The 25,189-nt window shown below is 42.7% G+C and overlaps 2 protein-coding genes across 2 annotated transcripts in view; both read right to left on the reverse strand.

The window, feature by feature from the left end:
• Positions 1-1,501: 1,501 nt before the first annotated feature.
• Positions 1,502-11,026, reverse strand: si:dkey-191g9.7 (uncharacterized). The gene is made up of 2 exons (XM_056396395.1): positions 10,468-11,026; positions 1,502-7,296 (listed from the first exon to the last, which is right to left on the reverse strand). Exon 2 carries the CDS (start codon positions 7,287-7,289, stop codon positions 5,727-5,729), a length of 1,563 nt encoding a protein of 520 aa, XP_056252370.1. The 5' UTR covers positions 7,290-7,296; positions 10,468-11,026; the 3' UTR covers positions 1,502-5,726.
• Positions 11,027-17,948: 6,922 nt separating this feature from the next.
• ndst2a (N-deacetylase/N-sulfotransferase (heparan glucosaminyl) 2a) overlaps positions 17,949-25,189 on the reverse strand; it is a 45,472-nt gene continuing 38,231 nt past the window's right edge. The window contains exons 8-15 of the mRNA XM_056395552.1: positions 24,036-24,218; positions 23,542-23,638; positions 23,327-23,450; positions 22,343-22,517; positions 22,061-22,231; positions 20,172-20,281; positions 19,942-20,044; positions 17,949-19,756 (exon numbers count right to left, since the gene is read on the reverse strand). Of these exons, the coding sequence (XP_056251527.1) occupies positions 19,631-19,756; positions 19,942-20,044; positions 20,172-20,281; positions 22,061-22,231; positions 22,343-22,517; positions 23,327-23,450; positions 23,542-23,638; positions 24,036-24,218 (1,089 nt within the window). The 3' untranslated portion in view covers positions 17,949-19,630. The remainder of the gene's footprint in view (positions 19,757-19,941; positions 20,045-20,171; positions 20,282-22,060; positions 22,232-22,342; positions 22,518-23,326; positions 23,451-23,541; positions 23,639-24,035; positions 24,219-25,189) is intronic.

Genomic DNA, 25,189 nt, shown 5'->3' on the forward strand with positions numbered 1-25,189 from the left:
GTATTTTCACCTTAGAGCAATTGAGTAAAGGCCTTCCTTTTTAATTAAGGCATCGCCTCCAAAGGGGAAATTAAAAATGCGATGAATATGTCTACCAATTACTGAATTAATTAATTAATATGAATTGATATAATGAATCCAATCAGTCTAATATCAGAAGCCGTGACTTCTTGATTCAAAGGATCTCACAACAGGACAATGACTGAGTTTGAATAAAGACATTTATTAACTGCAAACTAATACAGGATAAATGCAATATCTGATAATCACAGACATAATATATGACATAAAATTACATAATGAATTGGGCCTTTTTACCACACAGCTATACTACTAAATGATACTATGATGTCTACGAGTGAAATATGAAGTTTAAAACAATATTTTACCTAAACATCAACGCACTCATGAGAAGAATATGAGTTGCACTGTAGCTGTGGAATTTTCTGGTTGGAACCTGTAGTTGGTGTTTCCCTGGAGACGACGTGTAGTTACCGGGCTGCGGGCTGCACCAGTGCTCTCAGCTGTTCAGTGCTTGGCAATCTGCCACTTTGTACCACAGTTACTGTTGCTCGACGCTCTGAGGAGACAGGCAACAGACAATTACAAATGTTAACAGGTGAACTAGTGTAATGCCATCCCAATTCTGAAGCTGTCCCCTGGAAAGGGTGAATAAAAACCTCCAAGTTATCACGTGGCTTGTGTGTTACAGCTACCCCAAATAAGGCTATTCCATATCTCTCACATGTGTGAAACTTCTATTGGATACTTAAACATAGACATGATCTTATGTCTGACCTAACTCACCTTGAGTTTTTAGGACTCAATAGCAGAACACAGACTCAGAGGAAGTTTGGAGTTTTAAAGTATTTATTGCACAACTTGCAAAAAGTCTTAGAGCTGGGTTGTAAGTGAGCTGGACCGAGACAGAACTGGCAGGCAGGGTTCGGGCAGGGGTTCCAGCACCAGGTATGTTGGAGAGCAGGGCACGCAGGAAGTTTGTCAGTTGGTGATTCCAAACAGGACCTGCAGACCAGGAGGAGGCTGGACATGGCTGGCAACTGGCAAGGTTTGGGTAGTGAACCTGAGACACAGGCAAACAACAGTAGAACAAACTGGTAAACTGGCAAGATGTAGAAATCAGGGGCTGGCTGCACAAAAAAAACAAAACAAGTTTTGTACTTAAGTATGACATTTAAGGTTGTATCTCTCCTTAGCTGAGGGAGTTACTAAACGGTGTTGCATAGAATTTCTTTAAATATTTCCATAGTTATGGGAAAAGTTGAGGCATTTGCAGCAGTGAAGACATTTTACAGAAAGACATGAAACACCTTGACTATACGTGACTGAAAAGATCATGTGGCATAAAACCATAGAGCAACCATCAAGCTGCAGAAAGTAGAGCGATCCAACCCTAGATGGTCTAGTTTTTCCCTTAAGTCACTATGGTCTTTTGTGCAACGGTTTAACTGTCTTGAAGTGATTCCTTAACATCCACAGATCACAGAGTTTCTATGATTTTATTGCTGGCATCAAAATTTGGGCACATTCTTCTTGGATACACACAATTAAAACAACATTTTAACATCAATTTCAACAGACAAACACTCAGCATCAATTCCCGTGTAAAACTTAAAATATGATTATGGAGGGCCTCTACACAGACAACGACCACTGATGCAGTTATTTTCAAATTTAGCCATAATGCATAAAGCAGAGTACAGACAAAAAAAAAAAAACAGAGAAAGAAAAGAGAATACAGATTTTAAAAAAGCCCTTCTTGCGTCATGCCACCTAGCTGACTGTCATCTCAGTTGGTGGACACAGAGAATATTTTATCATTACATAAAATACCATAAGAAGTCATATGGTTATATGAGAAGAATTTGAGTTTGCACAAAATCAAAAAAATATTATATTATATTATATGATAGCGTCTCTCTGCTGTAACATTGTGTTGTCCACTGTAATGGTAAAGAATAGATATACAATGTCAGATGAGAAGATGAATGTAAGTTTCATCTCTTACTTCAAGGCTTTAGAGTTCTCCCCCCTTTGGTTAAAAGTGTCTGTAAAATGACCAAATGTCTGTAAATGTAAATGTAAATATAAAGTTAATTTAAATGTATCTTCATTAAACACATCTACTGTTGTACAATTAAGTACAATTTTGATCACAACTTAAACTCCATTAATGCATATTGTTTTGATTCTTCTGATGGAGCTAGACAAGCAGTCTGCTTCCAGTCATTATGCTGAGCCATGCTGAACACTTCCTGGTCCTACCTATTTCTATAGTGGACATACAGAGATCAAACTGATCTCCATCTTCTAGAGCCTTAATGAACAGCTGTGTTTCATTCTTAATCTGTGATTCATTCACAGGTGATACTGATGAATCTCATAGTGGTTTACTATAGTGACTATTTGCTGTTTAAATCTGTCACCTCTATAACCACCTGATATAAAGACGCCCCTTTCTGTACGTACATGTTCAAAGCACACCAAAAAGTTTGATTGGCTTGTTTTATACCTAAATGGTGTATGTTCCATTAATGGTGTTTCTGCTCCTTCCTGAGCTGATATATTCTGTATGACTGTAACATCACACATGAGGGAATAAATTGGGTGGTGGAGTTTATTATTGTCTGGACTATAAATACATGATATTCAGTGATGTTTCATGTTTTCAATGAAGCATGCAATAGTTCTATTAACGGGTGTATTCATACATCACCTATAGTTTCATCATACATAACTTTCAATTGTGTAAATATTCTATCCAAGAATAACAACACTAAAGCCCCACCAGTGCCCCCTGGAGGCTGCCATGTTCTTTTGACCCCACAATATAAACTGAAGTGTTGGAGAGACACAGTGGCGGACCACAGCTGTCCCGCAGGCGTGGTTAAAGTGTTTCCTGAGGGTGAAGCTACAGGAAAGACTATGGTGGCATGAAGATACAGCAGCATTGAGTTAATGGCATGCTGTACTACTTGTCTGTGCTACTCATGTTCATCTAGCAGATATCACTCAAAGCGGCCATGTACCAATTCCTACAGGATCAGGTTGCATCCCTGTTTATCTAGAGTCTATATGTGTGAAGTCTTGAGTGATGGCTAAAGAATCTTTTATGAGGTCACACTGACCTTTACCAAAATATATTCAGTTTGTCCTTGAGTCCAAGTGAATAAGATATTCCTGTATTAGTCCCACAGTGGGGAAATTTCCCGATTGTTTGGGCCAAATTTGAAGAAGTTCTGTCAAGGCGTTATCACGTCCACGAGAGTGGGACAGACGGATGGACAACCCAAAATAAACCTTTTGATATAACGCCTATCGCGATGTAGCTAGGATTAATGGTTAAGGCTTCACATGGTATGCTAGCCATCCGGAGCTAATATCTTAGCTCATGCTTAGCTTCCAGATACATAGTGTTTATCACATCGGTGACGGTTGCCTTGAAGAAGTAGTTACCGTATGGCATAAGCTAGCAGCAGTGACATACCACTGTCAATCAGCAGATTGAAATCAGAATAATATCATCAGCCACTTCACAACTTTAATGTCACTGTTCAAACAGAAACTGTTCATAGTGTCAGTCTATCCATTCGATTTTGATATTTCTTGTGCCAAAATGTGACATTATGGCTTAATGGTGATCAGACACAAGGTAAGCAGGTCATCAAAATCAGTCATCCTCTGGGGACCTGGATATCCACAGCAGAGGTCGTCATGATCTGCCCAGTGGTTGCTAAGATACATTTTATATTTATGCTATAGTGAAAGGAAAAGCACATTTCAATATTAACATTATGGACTGAATGACAAGCAGGTCTGCTGTTTTCTATGACAACCATGGGGACTACGGTCACCACCACCCACCCTGAGCGACAGAACAGGTTGAATTTAATACTCACATTCAGACCAGGTGACAATTGTCTATATTGTAGAAGGGAAAATACACATGTACCATAAACAGAGTGAAATATCCAGGGAAACTGTCCTGGATTTGTTTGACCCACAAAAGGTTTCTATGTTGTTCAGAAGTGAAATGTCTTTGTGTCTACATCTCCACAGAGCTGAAGCACCATGAAATACAATTAATCAACATTTTAACAAGCAATCCAACAATTCTCTTAATGAACCTTGGTTTCAAAACCCACAGTAATTAAAAGTGTTCAGTTCAGTTCTGATTGATTTCTCTCTGGTACTGTAATAATCCCTCACAGACACTTCTACTGGTTATTGTGGAGTCCTAAAAATGACAGATGACACCTATGAGATATCAGGTAAGACAAAGATGAAATTATGTAAATATATCATTATACAATGAGCTAAATTTGTTGAACTATTATTGGTATGAACTTATAAGCAACAAGGAAGGTTTCGAATGCTGCAAGAGCAAAGCGGGAATATGTTTGTGGAGGAGTGTGCGGGTGAAAAAATAAAATAAAATGTGAATAAGACAAATGAAATGTTAATGTACGTATTAAATCTATTGTATGCGAGATAAACAAACATGTATTATTTTTAAATAACAATATAATATTAGAATGATTTATCCCATGTGTTATTTATTTCTGAGCTTTCCCATCAGACTCTGCATAAAGTCACTGAACACACACAACTGTCTCATGTCTGGTTTTGTTTTTTAGTGCAGCACAGCAACTATGTGACCACATGTCTTTTAAAATCTTAAATAAAGGTGGTTGATTGGTTGATTTTTTGGGGAGCATAAAACAACCTAACTTGAGGAATCTTACATAGAATTCAAATAGCAGCACATCCAATGTTACCACACCCTAAACCTAATTCCTTAACTTTTATCATACAAAGTTTCATCCTTTTGCCTTAGAGTTCCACCAGGATCTGTTCATGGACTATTTACTCTTGTTTGTAACAGTGATTTACCACATGCTACAGAGCTGGTGTATTTGTTTGCATACAACAATCATTGTACGCTCTGTTCCCACATGAGTCCAGGCCCTGCAGTGGTGAAGAATCAGGCAGAGTCTTAAAATAGTTTCAAAGTTTTCGGTGTCGTTGGTCTCATGGTCATTGAAAATGCCTGTGTTCGTTCATAGTTAAGAAGAAAATATCTCCAGGCAGCCTCATATCATTTAAATTTCATCCAAAACAAACAAAAGAGCAAGGATGCAGGAAGGGAGTGGGCGGGGTTAAAGGGTTGGCCCCAGCCACGGGTCAAAGGTTAGGGTTAGGGTTAAGTTGAGGTAACACTGTATATGTGTATTTTCCATTAACATTTTTCACTGTATTACATGATGTTCTTCACCCTGCACATTCATAGTGTTTATTGCAGTCCTGTTGCATCACATTGCTTTACACTGAACAGGTACTGTCTCGTGTATGAAGAGGACCGGCCCTCTGAACACACTGGCAGTGCACAGCTGGAACAATCATATTTGCAATCCTTGGATTATTGAACCACAGACAGAAAATGATGGAATATCAGTCTGTTGTTAGTTAAGCAGTAGTTTCATTTTCAGCGCTTTTTCTATTGATTTCAGTGAATATAATAATAACAACACAAATCTTTAATCATGAGACATTTCATGTGAAGCTTGTCCATTGATGCAGATTGTTCTGTCTTCTTTAGACCTTCTGATCAGACAGGTGACATTTGAGGCTGAGGCTCCGAGCAGCCATGCTGGCTACTGAACACAGTGTTCAGGTACTGTCCTGTCCGTCAGTCAGAGGGTGAGTCAGTCCACAGCTGTGGTGGTCCGGGTGCAGCAGGTTCGGATGGAGCCCATCATTCTGCTCGTCTTCCTCTGACAGCTGGTGTTCCCGCTCTGCCGGGAGGTGTTGGTGTTTTGGCGTGACAGTTTGGCCGCACGGCTCGCCGTCTCCTTGATCTGCAGCTCCAGGTGTCTCTGGATGGCCAGACCCAGCTCCTCTGGGTCCACAGAGGCCCCATACACTTCCCACGTCATCCCCTCTGCATCCCACTTCACCTCCTTCACTGGGGACTTGGGAGCACCCCCCGGTTTCTTGCCTTCATTGCTGTCGGTGTTTGTCAGTGATGGAGTCTGGCTGGAGGAGATGCTGCGTCTGCTCTCCTCTGATAGACAGATCTGAGGGAACACATGAGGTGTGACAGTCTGTCCTGTCTGCACCCCGACGTCCCTCATCTCTCTGTGGCCCGTCATAGTCCCCATGTCCCGGGTCTTGGTTCGAACATGGCCAATGGGGCTGCTGCAGCATCCCTCTCCGCTGAAGTGTTTCTGGGATGGTGGTCCACCACCGGGGGGCAGCGAGCTGACCCAGGAGCAGCTGAGGTTGCAGCACCGCAGCAGATGCTTGGCGTCCAGGCCTGTCTCACTGACAGAGGAGATGAGGCGAGGCAGGGTGAGTTGGTTGGTCACTGAAGGAAGCACAGTTGGGCGCTGCCTGTCGCAGCTTTGCTCTACACCTGCCAGGCGTGGCAGGAGCTGGGAGGGGGCGGGGATGGGCTGGGGGTGGCAGTAGGCAGCAAATGTGTCTTCAAAATTGGCATGAGGGAGGTAGGAGCTGTAACACAGCCCCTTGTCACACTGAGGGAGAAGATGGCCCTTTTCGCCCTCCACTTTAACCACTGCCCTGGGGGGCGAGACACGGACACACCCGCTCTGAGGCTGCTGTGCACCACTGTCTCCCCCGCTGACCCCTCGGCAGATAGTGGTGAGGATGTTGCACTGTTGCAGCTGCATGGGTTGCTTGCAGGCTAGTGTGGAGCGACTCTCAGCTTCTGGGAAACTCTTATCTCCTCCGTGGTAAGCAAGGCCACAGGTCTGGCTGACCGGAGCCTGGGGGGGCCCTGCTTGTTGAACCAGAGGTAACGTGTCTGAGTGACTCCTGTGAACAGGCAGAGAGGCTGGTGTTAGACTCTGTAGAGTCCTGCCAGCCTGAGGCGTGTCAATGGCTGCATTCATGCGGTGACGTGAGGGTGTAGACGTGTCAGCCAGACTATGAGGGCGGCTTGACACCCTGGGGGGCACGCAGTGTTTATACGGGCTTTGATCCTGTTCACCAGGCTCTCCGCTGACCCTCAGGCTGCTGCGGTTAGTTTCTCTGGTAGGAGGAGATGCAGTACAGATCTTATTGTTAGTGTTCTTTGGCTCCTCCTGGCAGGTGGGGCCTGGTCCTGCAGCCAGACCTGAGGGTTCTTCTGCCTGCGTGGAGCTCCGGGAGGTGTCAAACAGGGACTGACCAGAGACGCTTGATTCCAAGGAAACACCTCCCCCCTGTTGGTTCAGCTCCGACTCAGGGTGCCTGGCCTCTGCCATGGGAGACCTTTAAGAAGAAATAAAACAATATGTGGATGTTTCACACTCAATCAGCTCAGAGAGACAACACACACACACACACACACACACACACACACACACACACACACACACACACACACACACAACACACACACACACACACACACAAACACACACAGAGCACAGACAATCACATTGACAATTTAAATGGCAGCCAGACTCACCAGATCGAAATCATCATCTGTACCATTGTGGTCTGGAATATCGAACAATAACTTTCTGTGTGGTCGTTTGATTAAACACAAGTTGGTCTTACAATAAGACCACCCTTATAAAGGATTTATATATGGTTTGTAATTAGGTTATTCATTTGGTTGTCAACACTTTATAAATCATAAATAAACAATTATAAACACATTATAACAAAGTTTTCATACATTGATGCAGGCTCACTATTTGGCAAGATCAAGTTAATGCTTTCTACTCATTAATCTTACTGATGAGTTACTACCATTTATAACTGGTAAAAGGAGCCTTATTGTAAAGTGTAAAACACATCACCATTTATTAATGAGTTACCAGTTATAAATAATAGTAGCTTCAGTGGTCATGTGATATGATCATGTGATCTGCCATAATCTGATCTGTCAAATGAAAAGATTTGACCATTAAGATGCTGTTGGTGGTTCATTGATAGTAACTGAACAAAGGTGATGAAGCAGCAGCTACAAACGCTGATGATGGAGAAAACGATATGAAAACAAAAGATATGAGGCTCAACAGTACAGATACATGTGGGCTCACTATTTGGCAAGCAGCAGGTCACAGTCGCCCATTTTTATCTACTGTGTTATAACAGCTTATAAATGATTTATAAAGTGTTAGCAAGCTAATTAATTAACTAGTTACAACAATTCAGAAATCCTTTACAAGGGGAGTCTTACTGTGAAGTGGAACCAGGAAAAGTATCAGAGCCACAGAACATCACTGCTGCACAGAGTGGAAAAGCATCTGATCACCAGTGGCAGAGCAGATTATTACACTGACTGAGTTTCATGATTTAAAGAGTGACTTCAAACACACTCTGTGTGAAGAAGCCTGACATCTACTGGTGAGAGCAGGTACCGGACTGCCTGTCTATCACTGACTGGTCCTGGACGTACGAGGATACTCTACCATGACAGCCACTGGGTAACAAACAGTTATAAATGTCGGATTGTCACAGATTAAAGTTTGGTTACTTGGTTCAATTTTTCCTCTTCTTCCTCTTCCTCTTATGATGGTATGTTTCTGCTTTCTTCATGATCCCTGAGCTACTATATGATACTTCCTACATTTTATATTTATGTGACATTTATTTATACAAATATGCATTCCTTCTTATCTCACATGGACAAATTTATAAATGAAGTGACAGTATATGACCAGCCAGATTACATAGTAATGATAACTTTGCAATCATGTAACATCACATGTGAAGTCTGAACTGAATGGGACTGAGATGACAGTGTCACTCACAGTCACACAGTCTATCCTCTGCACTCTGTAGTGCAATGTGATCACACCGGCAAAGTCAAAAAAGTCAGTGAGCAAACTAAAACAACAGGTACACTATTGTTCCACATAAAAATGGAGGAGCTACTCACAGGTAGAACACAGCTCAGAAAACAAACTGTTACGTCTCTGGTGTAACAGTTTGTCCTCTCTTTGTAAAGTTTAGCTGGGTTGTAGTCGTAGTTTGTCTGTGGTATAGACAGCATCGGTTAGTATGAAGAATGGAATTGGGACATATGTGAGACACATGAGAGAGTCAGTTCTTCAAAATAAGACTGAGTGAAACCTGAATGGGAATCGGGGTCTTTCTATTTACTGGGTTTTCTTGCCAAAATCTGTTTTCTGTTTTTATATATGACACAGTTTTAATCATGATGTGTTTTAATGCTGAGGACTGCCATATGCTCTCAAACCAAGAGCGTCTTCTCTAAATAAATGTTGCTGCAACTGTTCATAGTTCACCTCATGTCGATGCAAAATCTGCACACGCCAGACAAAACACGCAGACAGTTCAACAAGCGGCTTGATTTTCAAGATAAAAGCACAGAGCAGCATTAAAGCATCACAATAGACGGGAACAACAACAACCTGATTCAGACGGGGAAACACGTCACATAAGAATCTTTACTGGTTCATTTCCCCCAAACTCTCTGGCTATATCTGCTGGGTTTCAACCAAATTTAAAGAAATAGTTCAATAGCTGTTTTTTATTAGTCAATCTTGATGTAGTTAGCCTAGCATAGCATAAAGACTGAGAAAGAAAGAAGAGGAAACATAGCAGTTTGTGCTTTGGGGAGAGTCACATGATTAAACATGACACAACATGTTGATCAGTGAGCTGCAGAGGGGATGCTAGATGTACATTTGAACCACCTGCTTCCAGTCCTTATGCTAAGCTAAGCTAACCACACATCCTGACACCAGCTGTGTCCACAGAGATACATACAGAGACATGATGGTGGTGTTGTTCTTCTATCATCTCACTCTCAGAGCGAGGGTGAACAAGTGAACTCTCCAGCTTTAACTATCATTTAAAAATAGTTGCAGAGCGATTGTGCTGATGCGAACAGCTGACTGGGTCTGGATTACATCATGAGGACGTGTGGCGTTCGAAAGCATCATGAAGTGAGTCACAGGATTCAGACGGCAACAAGTCAGTGCTCGCTGTTACATCCCTGCATGTAGTGTCTCTATTTGAATCTGAATTGTAGAAACTTCATTTAAAAGATATTATAATTTCAACTTGATTTTGTGTATATCATTTTTGTCAGATGCTGTTTCAGATGTTTGATTAATATCCAAAACCTGGTGTACGATTTAAAATTGTAACAAATTTAGATTGAGCAGGTAACAGGTGTGTGACATTTTCAGGTTCTGACTCATTCCAGGAAACAACGTTCGGTGTCTCTTGGTCGTTAATCACCCCACAGGAGGTGGGCTGGACCCCATCACACCCCTCTGCACACCCTTCTCACAGTCACATTCACACCCAGGAACACAAAACAGACACATACACAACAAACAGATGCTATAAGAATTGCATACATGCACACACACACACACACACACACACACACACGTACCAGATGAGTGTATTCCTCAAGGGAAAAGAGGATTTGAACGTTTTCCTCCAGCAGCTTACCTCTGGCAGTGATCTACTCGCTGCTGAGCCTCTTTCTTTCTCTCTTTCCTCTCCCTTTCCGATCAGACGGGTGATGGATGCAGTTCCTTAGAAAGACTTCATTTCCCTCTCCTCCTCCTCCTCCTCCTCCTCCTCCTCCTCTCATCCACAGGTGCCCTCTCTCCCTCCCTTTCTGTCTTTACCTCCACACCATCCACTGAGCTGCCTGAGATCTCTCCTCCACAGCCTCCTCTTCTCTCCCTCCTTTTGTCTCAGCAGCCGCCCTAGCTGATGAGCACAAGATGGAGGAGACCTTGCGATAATCCTCTCCTACGTCTGATTACAAATGTGAGGATGCAATCTTCAAATCCCTGTTCTGTAACGGAGAGTCGAGCTGTTAGTGGTTGGCTTATCCAGCTGTAGTGGGAGACGGATGGAGGGGGAGGGGGAGGGGGAGGGGGAGGGGGAATGATAATGAGAGGAGATAGTCAAGCAGCCAGCGTCATTGTCCCTCCACCTGGGAAGAGGGGAGCAGGGCTGATGAATGAATGAATGAATGTGTCACTGGAGAGAAAATAAAGAAAACATCCCACACACACACACACACACACACACACACACACACACACTCAGCTCCACTCTTACCTCACTCACTGCCTTAGTTTAACACACTCTGTCGATCTCTTGCTCAACCTCCCTGCAACCCTCCCACCAACACCAACCCACTCTCCATCACTATTACTGTTGCTATGGAAACTGCAATACTCAGTGGGCCTGTGTGTGTGTGTATGTGTGTGTTTCAGGCGGCAATGAGACAACAGACAGCCAAAACAAATCAGCTAGGAACTGTTTGACTCATCTGCAGCTAATTTCAAACACACCAGCTTCCTGCTTTTCAATTCCATATCCTGTCAGAAAACATGGAGGACACAAACGACCATGACGACGATGACATGTTAGTGTGACGAGTCCAAAGAACAAGTTTAAAAAGCCATGCTCTGTAATAAAATGCATATGCTGTGATAAGGTTAAAAAGATCATGTGAATGTTTAACAACATTACATTAAAGGAATTGTAAAAAGAATTTATAAATGAATGATTAATTAATCGATAAATACTTCAGATTTGCAAAACAGCATAAAACAGTCTATACACTTAATACATTTATGAATTCATGAATAAATAACAGAATTTGAAAAAACATTTTAAAAACTGGAATCCAGTCCTGAATTTCCTCTTTAATTTCCATTTCCTTTTTCCAGCTGCTTGTCTTTTTCCTGTTAGCTAATCCATTAGCTTAGTCCTTTAGCTTCTCCTGTTAGCCTTTCTGTGACACTCTGGGCTTCAGTGCTGTAAAACCCACTGGTTAGCTCTCCAACCAATCAGAGAGCTGGTTACATCCCATGGCCAACTGGAGTGTTGTGCCTGGTTTTACCAGCACTGAAGCTTTATTACTTTTCCCGGTAATCACAGTATTTATCTCATTAATGCTAATTAACACTCTCATGATTGGTTCTCCTCGGCTCTCAGGTCTGTTATCAGTATTTTATACTGATGAAGTGGTTGTGATTATTTTCTGATGTGAGTTTGAGTGTGGAGAGAGTGTGCATGTGATCATTCTTTGAGGAAGTTAAAGTTCTATAGAACTCAATTTTGGAGCCGGACTTAAATCAAGCAACAACCTCCAGGCTTAAAAATGAAGCATCAACACTGAAGAACCAAAAGCTGCAGTTCCTCTAATGACCACTAGAGTCTGGCTCCAACAGTGAGTCAGTCTCCATAGACTCCCATGTTAAAATGTCCAACTTTACAGCAGAAATAAACATGTTTACAGCCTGGTGCAAAAACTGTTTTGGTCTCTAGAGCTAATTTCCTCCTTCATGACACCTGTTTATATAACTCACCTGTTTACATTTTATTAAGACTTAAAGTTATGAATAATTGAGGGCGTGGCCTCTTTGAGCGACAGGTGGATGAGCGTATATCTCAGCTCCACACACACCCTTCCAGTTTCTGTAGTTTGGAAATGGTTTGGTTCCTCATTTGTTCATTAGTCGAGTGTTATGTGCAAAGTTCCCAGGGCCACTGTTGGTATGGCTGAGGGTAACACCACAAACTTAATCAATCATCTTAGATGAAAACATGCAGCCTGAAAAACTGTAAATATTTTCTCTCAGCAAATTTTGATATGTGTATTTTTCACATTATATTATTTAAAGGTATTTTTGAAAAACCCATTTTGGTTTAAACCCAGTTGTTTACATTGAATATTGTGTATATACTGTAAATTCTTTGCACTGATGTAAATATGAGTTTTGATGTAGTACTTATAATCTGTTATCTTTATAAAGATTTGTAAGCTGTACGTTTATATTGTTGTTCTCTTTAACCCCATTGTTCCAAATTTCAGAAGCTGTACATTTAAGTTGATCCTCTTTGCACTAAAGGCAGTAAATGTAAATTTTGAGTAAATGAACAATATTTATTTTTTTGCACTGAAACGACATTTTATTTGCTGCTAGAGGAAGTTCAATAATCCACCTTTATTCCTCTTATTTGTTGTTGTCTTCTGACTACTTGAAACTGATCATATTATTATTATAATTATTATTATTATTTTTTTATATATGTATATTATATTTGTATTGTTTCTCAACATGCCATAAGTCCATAAAGAAGTGAAACTGGTTTTTCATCACTTGTGTTATATGACTGTGCAGGGAATATTCTGCAGGCAATCCTTGCTCCCTGTATTCCTGCTGTAGGTCTTGATACTTTGATTCTTTCTTTTGGGAGAGTGTGACACAGGCGTCTTCCTGCGGGACAGTTAGATCAGTTAGGACAACCTTTTAACCTCCTCAGACCACAGGACATCTGGCCTCATGGTTGTTTGGACAACCTGGGGGAAGTGCAGTCCTGTTCCCAGTCCTGACCTCAACTCCCATGACTGTGCTGTTTGCAGTATGTTGCTCTGTTCTCTTTGTGGCTGTCGGCTTCTCTCCCTCCCTCACAGATTTCATTGGTGGTGTGACTCCCACATCAGTTGGGTGCTTCTTCCTCTTCTCCTGCTCCAAGACGTCAGCGGACAAGGTGAGTAAAATAAAGATTCAGATCGTGGATTGTGATTCTTCTAAAAAAAAGATCTTCATATGTATCTTCATATCTTTTGGCCAGATTAACCATGACTACTTTGCATTTAAAACACTGCTAAACATCCGACAAACACTTACTGCCAGACATGGAGGAGGCGAGAGCAGATCAGTGTCAGTCCAGACCTCAAGCATGGGTGAAAATGTCGTATTTCAGATGACTCCCTTTCTTCTATTGCCTGAACTGCAGCACATATAACTTCAAGCTGTCAATACCAACAGGTTGTGGACTTTGTAGATATCATGCCACCAAAAAAAAGAGTGTAGTACTGATGTGCAGTACTGTGCAAAAGTTTTAGTCAGGTGTGAAAAAATGCTGTAAACTAAGAGTGCTTTTAAAAATATAAATAATAATTGTTTATTTTTTATCAATTTACAAAATGCAAAGTGAGTGAACAAAAGAAAAATCTAAATCAAATCAATATTTGGCGTCACCACCCTTTGCCTTCAAACCAGCATCAATTCTTATAGATACACTTGCACAAAGTCAGGGATTTTGTAGGATTATAGTCAGGTGTATGATCAACCACTTATACCAAACAGGTGCTAATGATCATCAATGAGCACAGCAACAAGACACAAGGTAATTATACTGCATCAGCAAAGTCTCTCCCAGACAAAGATTTCAAAGCAGACTGGGGTTTCAAGATGTGCTGTTCAAGCTCTTTTGAAGAAGCACAAAAAAAACGGGCAACGTTGAGGATCGTAGACGCAGTGGTCGGCCGAAGGAAACGTAGCGCAGCAGATGAAAAACACATCAAGCTTATTTCCCTTCAAAATCGGAAGATGTCCAGCAGCGCCATCAGCTCAGAACTGGCAGAAACCAGTGGGACCCAGGTACACCCGTCTACTGTCCTGGGAAGTCTGGCCAGAAGTGGTCTTCAGGGAAGAGTTGCAGCCAAAAAGCCATTCCTCCAACATGGAAACAAGGCCAAGAGACTCAACTATGCACGAAAACATAGGAACTGGGGTGCAGAAAAATGGCAGCAGGTGTTCTGGACTGATGAGTCAAAATTGAAATATTTGGCTGCAGCAGAAGGCAGTTTGTTCGCCGAAGGGCTGGAGAGCGGAACAATAATGAGCGTCTGCAGGCAACAGTGAAGCAGGGTGGAGGTTCCTTGCAAAGTTTGGGTCTGCATTTCTATAAATGGAGTTGGAGATTTGGTCAGGATTAATGGTTTCCTCAATGCTGAGAAATACAGGCAGATACTAATCCATCATGCAATACCATCAGGGAGGCGTATGATTGGCCCCAAATTTATTCTGCAGCAGGACAACGACCCCAAACGTACAGCCAGTGTCATTAAGAACTCTCTTCAGCGTAAAGAAGAACAAGAAGTCCTGGGAGTGATGGTATGGCCCCCACAGAGCCCTGATCTCGACATCATGGAGTCTGTCTGGGATTACATGAAGAGACAGAAGGATTAGAGGAAGCCTACATCCACAGAAGATCTGTGGTTAGTTCTCCAAGATGTTTGGAACAACCTACCAGCCGAGCTCCTTCAAAAACTGTGTGCAAGTGAACCTAGAAGAATTTGATTTAGATTTCTCTTCTGTTTCACTGCATTTTGTTAATTGATGAAAATAAACCATTAACACTTCCATTTTTGAAAGCATTCTTAGTTTACAGCATTATTTCACACCTACCTAAAACCTTTGCACAGTTCTGTAAGTATATATGTTGATGTTGGACACAAAAATCTTGATTTTACTCTCTTCCAGGTAATTTCCTAAAGTTTACTTTTAGTCTTTGATCTGTTTCTGTGAATAGTTTCTATTTAAATGTAAATATGTAAAACTGCATAAGAGGTTGTGGTGTCCCCACCAATGTTGAGAACAAACATGTACTTATTCAGTTCACTTCTCCGTTTTTTAAACTATTTTGTTGTTTGTTTGATATTTACTTATAGACTGTAATGTGTCTACTTGTATGTAGTTATGTTTACTGTATGTGCCACTGGAAAGAATCTGGTTGTACACTGTGCAATGACAACAAAGGTATTGAACTGAACTGGAGAATACACAAATGTGTAAACACCTCTGTTTTATTCCAGTAGTGTCAGATGTTTGCAGAAGCAGCAGTGGACACAACGAGTGTGTTGAAGTGATTTAGACACAATAAAAAGGACATTTTGGATCCTGCTCAGATGAAAATTTACAAGCTGGAACATCAACAGTTTTGTCTTCTGGCTGTGAATAAAACATTTTCTTATAGAATAAAAACAGCTGTTTACCTGCTGAATCTTCATCTCTGTGTTGTTTATATGTGTCGGCCAATGCAGAGAAACATTCGAGGAATTTCTATCGCTGGTTAGTGTTGAGGTGAATATTGGAAGAAATACAATAGAAACTTTGAAGATGGGAGGATGAGTCTGGCTTCTCACACACGATCACTTAAAGCCCTCAGAGTGACTGTCCCTCTGACCTCATCCACCACTGACCATAATGATGTAGAGTTTACCGCCTCTGATGGTCGTTGCACTGGCGCTTAAAACGCTTCACTGTGAGTCGTCCTGGAAACACTATTCATGACCCCAGCGACACCAGAGGAGATTACAGATGTATGGTGCTGCAAGTGTGTGTTTGTGGAAGGATATAAAGAAATCATCTTATTGTCTCTGTGTGTGTATGTGTGAGTGAGTGTGTGTGTGTGTGTGTGGGGGTGGTGGCTGACAGCTGTGCAAAGATTAAGGCCAAGATTTTCTTGGAGCAACTCTGTGTGTGTGTGTTTCTCTACAATGTTACTTGCGATCCATGTGTTTGAAGTATTAAAGTATTTTTGTGTGTAGTTGTTGAGGCTGTTGATCCTTAAACACTTTCTTTCATCATGTCTCAGCCTCCACAGAGCTGTGACATCACTGCTGTCTGTGTCTCAGGTTCCTGTGTCACTGTGACGGCGCCATGCACCAACCAGCCCACAGACAGCCCATCACTCTGCAGACTGACCCTCACCCTCACACACACACACACACACACACACACACACACACACACAGTCACATTCAGCCGGCTGCACACTGTCCACAGGTGGGAGCTGTTTACACCTGTCAGGAAGGAAAGCAACAGCTGCAGGTAAACCTGCAGATGAAGATGAAGACACAATGGATGAGCGCAATTTGTGATATCTCCTTTTATAGCTGCTGTTCTGTGTGTGTGTGTGTGTGTGTGTGTGTGTGTGTTTGAGGCTTTTCATGAACACTTGTCCCAGTTGAGAACATCATCTTGTTCTTGGACTGATGTTACTTCTTCTTGTAGCCATCAATGAACTGGTCTCAGTTTTAAGCTTTCTCAGGGTCTGTCCCCTACAGGAACAATGTATGTGTGTGTGTGTGTGTGTGCGTGCATTGACACTGCACCAGCCAGTAGGTAGTGTGTCCCTCTTATCAACTAGAATCACCACCTCACACTGTATCCCTCCACCAACCCACCAAGTATCAGCAAGAATGGTCACAGTCTCTCCTTCCTGAGTTACAGTGTTGAATAATGACCAGAGGTGTTTATGCTGAACATTATGATGTCACAGTGAAGTTGACCTTTGGGATATAAAATGTCATCACTTCATTTTATCCTTATAGACATTGAAGTTAAACTGCAGTACCAGCCCTTCTTTATTTTACTCTTTAGTGTACTGTACATTTACAGTGTACTGTACATTTCTGCTCATTTCAGGTTCTGGACCCATTATGAACTGCATTACCCAGAGGGCACTAATTGAGTCACATGTTACATCTCAACAAATCAAGTTAATCCTAGCAGAGTCTGTCTGTGCTAATTCAGAGATCTTTGATGCTGCTGTCCATGGGAACATGGAGTGGTAGTTTGATAATAAGGGTCTATCACATGCCTCCTCTGACAGATGTGGAGTCACACTAACACACACACACACACACACACACACACACACACACACACACACACTTGCTTATATGGGCCAATGCACAGGTGAGTACTGACACCTTCTTTTTTCCACTTCAAGAAATGGGTCACATTGACTTTGCCCTTTGACCAACAAATTGTAATCACTCTTTGAGTCCTAGTGAATTTCTGAGCCAAATGAAGAAGTTCTGTCAAGGCGTTACTGAGATATCACACAGAATCTCCGGCTCTGACTGTCGTCGGCATGGAGACATATAAATAATATATTTGCTAAAACCGCTTTGGATTGGTTTTGAGTGGTCAGTGTGCACAAACACCGAATCAAACCTTGTCATCACTGTCATCACTGTACCTGAGCCTCCTTCAAATCCTCATCAGAACCTGTTTCCATCCTGCGTGTGGTTCGCTGAGGCTGTTGTCCTAAGGTTGAATATTTCTACATGAGGGTGAGTGAGGGAAGAGAAGGGGAAGCAGCCATCATGTCCAACCTCTCTATGTGTTTATTAGAGATGATACAGTGTTGGCCTTTTTGACATTTATACAAAACAAACAGAAAACAACAAGACAGCAGCTTCTGATCAGTCTCCACACAGCTCTCCTCTGTCCTCTTGTCCTCTGACAATCGTAGGTTACCGTCCTCACACACATACGTGTGTGTGTGTGTGTGTCTGTGTGTGTGTGTTTTGGTTTTTGAGGATATCTGACATGTGATGGGGTTTATTTTACCCAGAGTGCAGCTCTCACTGACTGAGGTCGCCCTCTCACAGTCAAACACAATCCACCCACACCAGGTCTGAAATAGCTCTGGTCCAGGTTTGTGCCTCATGATCACATCGTGTCAGAATCAGTGTCAACAGCTGCTTCACTATTTATCACTATTCAAATGGTGAAAACACTTTCTGAGTGATGATTAAATAAAAGAAGTGAATCATTTCCAATTAATAATAATAATAATGGTCCTCAGCACTAAAAACAAACAAGTCTCTTGGAAAGTAGCTACAGTTGTAAATAACAACTCTGTTTCATTGTATGTACAACGACTCTTAATACTACAGTACCCATGAGCATCAGCAGCTATTTCAAGTCTCCAGCCAGAGCCGTGAAAAAAACACTAACGACTGTTACTGAATGTCACCAACACAGCTCACTCCATTCTGAAGAGCTGAGGTGAAACCTCGACTTTCACACTGACGTTATGTATCAACTGAAATATCTGAAGATCACGTCCTACAGCGTCACTGTTACACAACAGTGCGTCGTGTGGCTCACCGCGTTCGTCTGAACATGGATGGTGAATTAAAGAAATGAAGGCTGGAGGATGGAGGGAGACTGTAGCTGCTGTGGAGAACAGGTCGGTGTGACGAGCTGCTCGCTGACAGGATGTTGGTGTGGGCACAGCCTGGACCAAATCTAAACATGATAAATACACTGACCTATCATCATATTAACTCAATCCATTTGAACAGGTCTGTTTCTACAGTGAACAGACTGTGAGGAGAGAAGGTGACGAAGCAGCCTGACTGCTGCTCCTACCTGCAGGTAGATGTGTGTGTAACAGAGAACTGTCTGTCTGAACTGTCTGTTTCAGGCTGCTCCCCCTCAAACCTAACATATACAATTGCTTTTGAAAATAGACTGCTTTACAATCATCATGTGGAGAGATGAGACGTGTGTGTTTGTGTGTGTGTGTGTGTGTGTGTGTGCATGTTAGTCCTGTGTCCAGTCACACACTCCACATCTGCATGGTCTCATCCTGTGAGTTTCTCTCCTCACGTTAAGGCGGTCTGAAACCTGCTGGTCACCCAGTCCCTCTGGATCCACAGCAAACTGACGTCGTCCCACACACACACACCAGCTGAGGCTGACGGCTGCCCGGTGTGAGCAGCAGGTTGGCAACAAGTCATGATCTGGAGGGAGGGTGCACTGGGATCCTTCTTCAGCAGGGACCAGCACCTTCACAAAGATCTCATGCTGTCTTCTTTTTGCCATGGAACAGGAGCACCAGTAACATCAGCTCTTTTAATGTGTGCTGCTGTTGGTTCCAGATTAGATAGTCCAGTCTAATCCACAGCCAAGAGTTGGCTCATCCACAGACTCCAGTCCCCGGCTCCTCTGTGGTGTGTCTGTCTGTCAGTCTGTCTGTCTGGGAGCCTGTGGCCTCAGCTCCAGCTGGTGCTCTGGAGTTCTTGGCGGAGCCAGGACGGCAGCGGTTGACCCAAACGATTCAGAAGACGTAGCAGCTCCATGTTGTGCTCATGGTAGTACTCAGCCAGAAAGGCACGCGACTGTGACACACACACACACACACACACGCATAGACACGCACACACACACACACACACACACACCAGGAGAGGTCAGAGATCAAGAGAATGATGGAACATAATCTGATCCGATACAAGACTGAAGATGATTTAACGAGCTGATGCACATGCCGGTCAGCGAGTGACAGTGTGAAGTGTCGACGTACCTCAGGACTCATCTCCGGATACTTCCTGCCTTTACTCTTCCCCAGACATTTGGCTCGACCTCCCTCCACCCGCTGACACCAGAAACCTTTGCTGTCATCGTACCTGCAGATAACATCAAGTTGTAGTAGACTCTTCTCCTATGAGGTTTATGGAAACACTGAACTGTTTCTTTAAGAATACAGGTTCTCTGGATGTACAGTGAGTGTGTGTGTGACAGTGTGTTACATACATTAGAGCCTGGGTGTAGTTGAAGACGGGAGTGACACCGAGGAATCTCTGGATCCCCTCCATCACCAGAGCTGGGTTGGACCGCAGCAGGGCCCCGTCCACAATGTGCAACTACAACACACACAAGAACAAGAAGTGTGTGTATCAAAGCCTGTTATATCTTATTCCCCTGTTGTCCATAAACACACACTGTAGCTTATTTTGATTTAGTCCCACACACACCATCCTGCAGCCTCATATACTCAGCACTAGAAAGAAGTGTCAGGCAGGACTTGCACAGCCACACACCTTATCGTCTCTGTATTGAGATGTTTGACTGTCATTTTCACTCATGAAGCTTTACATGCGACCTCAAATATTCATTCTGCCTCTCCTCATCTGACCACAGCATCTGACCTTCTCCATCCTTCAACCCTAATTAGCACGCACGCACGCACGCACGCACGCACGCACGCACGCACGCACGCACGCACGCACGCACGCACGCACGCACGCACACTGAATCATAGGGACTCATGCAGGTCAGTAAGTATAATTCTGAGACCTGCTGTGACATTTAATATATCCTTAACTGCCATATGATGTGTTGTTTGTGCTGAATGGTATCTATAGCAACAAAATAGAAAAAGCATCTTAATGTTCTGTCCATACAATGTTTCATCTGGAGAGTTACATCTGTGAGTGGACATCGGGGGGCAAAAGACTCCTGGCCAGCTGGACGCTTTATTGCATGTCTCTCTACCACTCTCTCTCCTGCATTTCCTGACTCTGTCCACATTCTCTATTAAATAAAGGCATAAAAACTGCCCAAAAAATAACAAACAAGTCTAGCTCAGAACCTAGTGTGTGTCTGGACCTCTGGTCAAATCCTGATTTTATGACTGTGACATCATCTGACAAAATCAGCAAACACATTAATGAAAGACAAAGAGTGAGCTGTGATTACAGCTGGATTTACTGTAACATGGTCAGAAGAGATACAATATTTTCTTTTTTTTAAAGTTATTTTTCAGGCTTTTGCCTTTATTACAACCATAACCAGAGAGATAGAGCTAAATATTGTATTTGATTATATTAATATTGTTATTGACATTTTTTTTTCCGCCATCTGTCTTTCCTTGATTATTTAATTCCTTTCCTTTCCACACATTGGAGATGTCATGCCAATAAAGCCTGTTGAATTGAGAGAGAGACTTTTATTAGAGGCAGGTCTTTATGTCTGACTCCGTGTTTGATATGTAGAGTTGGTCATAGTCGTTAGTACGAAGCCTCGTTACTTATGACTTCTCTCTCTCCCTCCCTCTCTCCTGCTCTCTCTGCTCGCTGTGTCTCATGTTTAGTTATTCCTCTGCTTCCTTTAGTAATAATGATACATGTAATGAAAGTAGTTTATTTGCTGTAATGGAGGCCAGGCTCAGATCTCAGCTCTTCAAACATGTTGTCAGATTCACCGTCAGTAACCTCTAGAGGTTAAACATGTAAACGGTTCCCTACAGACGGATTACAGACCGGAGAATAACAAGACAACATCTCAGAGGGACGGTCAGAGGTCAGTGTGAACAGATGTGTTATCATCCGTTCTCTGAAAGCTTGTAGCTCAGATCTCAGAAGCTGCTGCTGCTGCTTGTGTTGTTCCCTGTGGTTCATGTTTCATGTTGAGCTTGTGAAGTGCACTGGAACTTTATCAACAGCTACTATTACCAGTATAATTACAAATAATGACAGAACTACCAGCGTAATCACCAGCTCCTCCGCAGGAAACTGGTGAGCAGAGATGCTACAGTATATGTTCGCTGTTGCTGGAAACTAATCATTCATCATAAAAACATCTGGATGGACACAGGTGTTGAATATGACAGGGCAGGTTACCAGGTGAGTGCTGTGTGTTACCTGGCTGGGTTGGTAGTGTTGCAGCCAGCGCTCCAGGTGAGTAGCGTAGGCCCCGGGATTAAGGCAGCGTCTCTGAAGGGCCAGCAGGTCCTTGGGGGCCGAGGGCCCGGCCGTCACCACTAAATGGAAAGTGTTGTTGAGGGCTGCGGGGTCCTGGTGGGCCCTCTGGTGCTGTGGTCATTAACCAACACAACAATCAAATATAACGGTGAAAAGGGTTTGGACTGACACAGTCTTGGGTGTGTGTGCACTTCTACCAGCAGAGTGTGTGATGTTTCTCACCTGGTACCAGGAATACGCCCGGTCCGATGGATTGATGAGCACTGCCAGGATCTTGGCTCTAGGTAGCAGGGCGGCAGCTCTCTTAGGAGCCACCTCTGTGTCAAAGTAGTTGGCACTTTTTTCAAACATGAAATCTGTGCTGACATTAGAAGGGAATGGGAAGAAGTCCATGTACCTGAAGAGAGAGCACAGACAAAACAAGAACTAGTTAACAACGCCTTAAAAAGTCTTCACATTCCTCAACCATCTGATGTTTTATTGTGTTACCATTTCACAGTGATTTGTGACACTGGTCAACAGAGAAGACTCTTCAATGCCATACTGAAAACAGATCTAGTATTTACACCCTAAAGTCAGCATGACATAGAAACTGCCCCGGTTCTGTTAGTGAACAACAGATTGTGGAATTAAAGTTAAAAATTTGTAACTTTCCCACATTAAAATGTCTAAAACATCTGGACCTCTGTTCTCTATGTTGTTGAGTTGTGTTCTTACATTATCACAAATGTTTCCATCAATTCTCCAACCAGAGAAATGTGATTTTAATCCTGGTAACGTTTCATTGGTCGCCTGTCAATGACATCATATCATCTATGATCATGTGTCAGTGTGTTTGTCTGACAGAAGCTCAACATTGACTTTTATCTGGTTTTAAGCCACATACACTTTTTCCACCTTGGTGGTTTTCAGCTCTATATTTGAACCAGATGAAGGACTTTAGTCGTCGGACGTCTGGATCTGAAGTTTTCAGAGAAACAAGCTGAGGAAATGTTAGACAGCTCAGCTCCCAGCTGCTGGAGACGTCCTGTCCTGTGTCACTGAAGAGCGTCGGTGAATCTCTGAGTTTTAAAGGGAAACTGCTTTATAGGTGTTTCTACTGGTTCTAATCCCCTGGTGTGTTTGTTATGGAGAGGAAACCTCTGTGGATAATTCAGCTGCTGGTTCGTAAGGCAGCGTTCAGACTGTGGTAGTGCGGGTCTTTACCAGTCGATCCCGTTGTCATAGTTTACTCCACTGAAGAACTGGATCTCCTCGAAGGTGGTGGGGCTGGGGAAGGAACTGGTGATCGCTGGGTGGAGGCTCAGGAATGAATGAAGCGCTGTAGTGCCTTTGAGCAAACACAAAACAATTATCATAATGAAGAAATAAACATACAGACAAAGATAAAGATGCAGACGGAGCCAGAGAGAGCGTGGTACCTGTTTTCTGTGGTCCAATGACGAGGAACTTGGGGAGTCGGTCACAGGTTTTTTCTTTAGACCAGATGTCTTTGTGTCTCTTGTCATGACAAGGGTTCTGAGAATAGGGAGGTTCATTTAACGAAGGAGCAAATACATTCAACTCTTCAACATGTTCCCTTTTTTCCACCAGCAGCTCAAAGAAACATTTTAGAAAAAACGGAAGAAAAAATGTTGGACACCTGAGGCGTTTTAACCAGGACAAACATTATTTTAACCTTTGCTTGATTTAATGATGGATAATGATTTAATAACTGGCTATGATGTAAATAATGAACAGTCCAAAGGAAGGACAGCTTCATAAGTTATTCCTCTAAAAACCCATTAAGACAGTAAAATGTCCAATTCTAAACAAAGTCTTCTCCGTTCCTCCAAACAAAGTTCATTTTAATCTCAAACAGCTGTGGGTAGAAATATGATCTGTTAGTCTTCAAAACCACAATCAGTGCACCGACCTGCCAGAGCGGGTCCCTCTCCTCAGGGAAGATCTGGAAGTATTTCTCAGCAAGCTGGACGGGGGGCAGAGTCTGCAGCCGGAGGTTCGTCCAACACTGGACGAACTTCACCAAAGACTCAAAGGTGTAGAGACCGAGCCGGTCGTTGCCGTAGTTTGACAGGTGGGTCATGAAGATACTGATCTGGATTGAGAGGCACAAAGGACCAAGTTAGTTTATTTACATTTACTGTCACTCACTCACTCACTCACTCACTCACTCACTCACTCACTCACACAAAATAGCGCTTACACTTTACTGTAAATCCCCTATGTAGCATTTATAAGCAGGTCAAATGTTAAACACATTATAATGTAGTTTGAAGCAGATTTATTAATGTAGCTGTGAACTCAAACTCCTCCTGTGGAGCCACAATCATCCCGTTTGACTTGTTGATGTTGAGAGAAGATGTTGTCCTGGCACCATGTGGCCAAAGCCTAAAAATACTCGGGAAGGAAGGACTGCTGCACCTTCTCCAGGATCTGAGTCCTGACCCACTTACCGCTCTTTGTTTTCTTCTGTTGGGAAGCTGGACAGCAGCAGGATGTAAAGGAATTTTGTCTCTGTCTTTAAATCTTACAGGAGGAGACGCTCAGGCAGCTCCCCCGGACATAGCTGTTTCTCTTCAGTGATAGGGCTGGAGACGAGGCTGATAACACAAGACCCTGGACGGTCAGTAATAAATGACTCTCTTTTATGTAACCAGCACACGAGCGTGAGTTGTTTTCTGGGAATGTGGAGAAACTGAATAAAGACAAACCACAGGGGACCTTTCAGGTACAATTGAGGTGGCATGTTCTCCTTCGGCCAAGCTTCAATAAACATCCTCAACGTAAGACATCCTGCGCACTCTCTTCATTGAGGCCTTAACCTTCCATGACAGGAATCTCCCTATCACAGGAGAAGCTGCTCGTTGGGTTGTTAACGTGACAAACTGATGTCCAAGAGTGCCGTCATCATGCTGGATGAACAGTGCATGATTTACAAAGACAGTCAACATGGACTCATCAGTGCAGTCATCCAGTAGCAGCGGTGGTCTATCTCGTCTTATCTGCTTATAACTGCATTATAGTGGTTTATAAACCTTTACTAAATGTTTATGAATGCTAAATAAG

The sequence above is a fragment of the Seriola aureovittata genome, chromosome 14 (genome assembly GCF_021018895.1).
Source record: "Seriola aureovittata isolate HTS-2021-v1 ecotype China chromosome 14, ASM2101889v1, whole genome shotgun sequence".
Taxonomy (NCBI): domain Eukaryota; kingdom Metazoa; phylum Chordata; class Actinopteri; order Carangiformes; family Carangidae; genus Seriola; species Seriola aureovittata.

Coding starts and splice junctions, on each gene's coding strand:
- si:dkey-191g9.7 (XM_056396395.1), bottom strand. CDS start 7,289: ATGGCAGAGGCCAGGCACCCTGAGTCGGAGCTGAACCAACAGGGGGGA.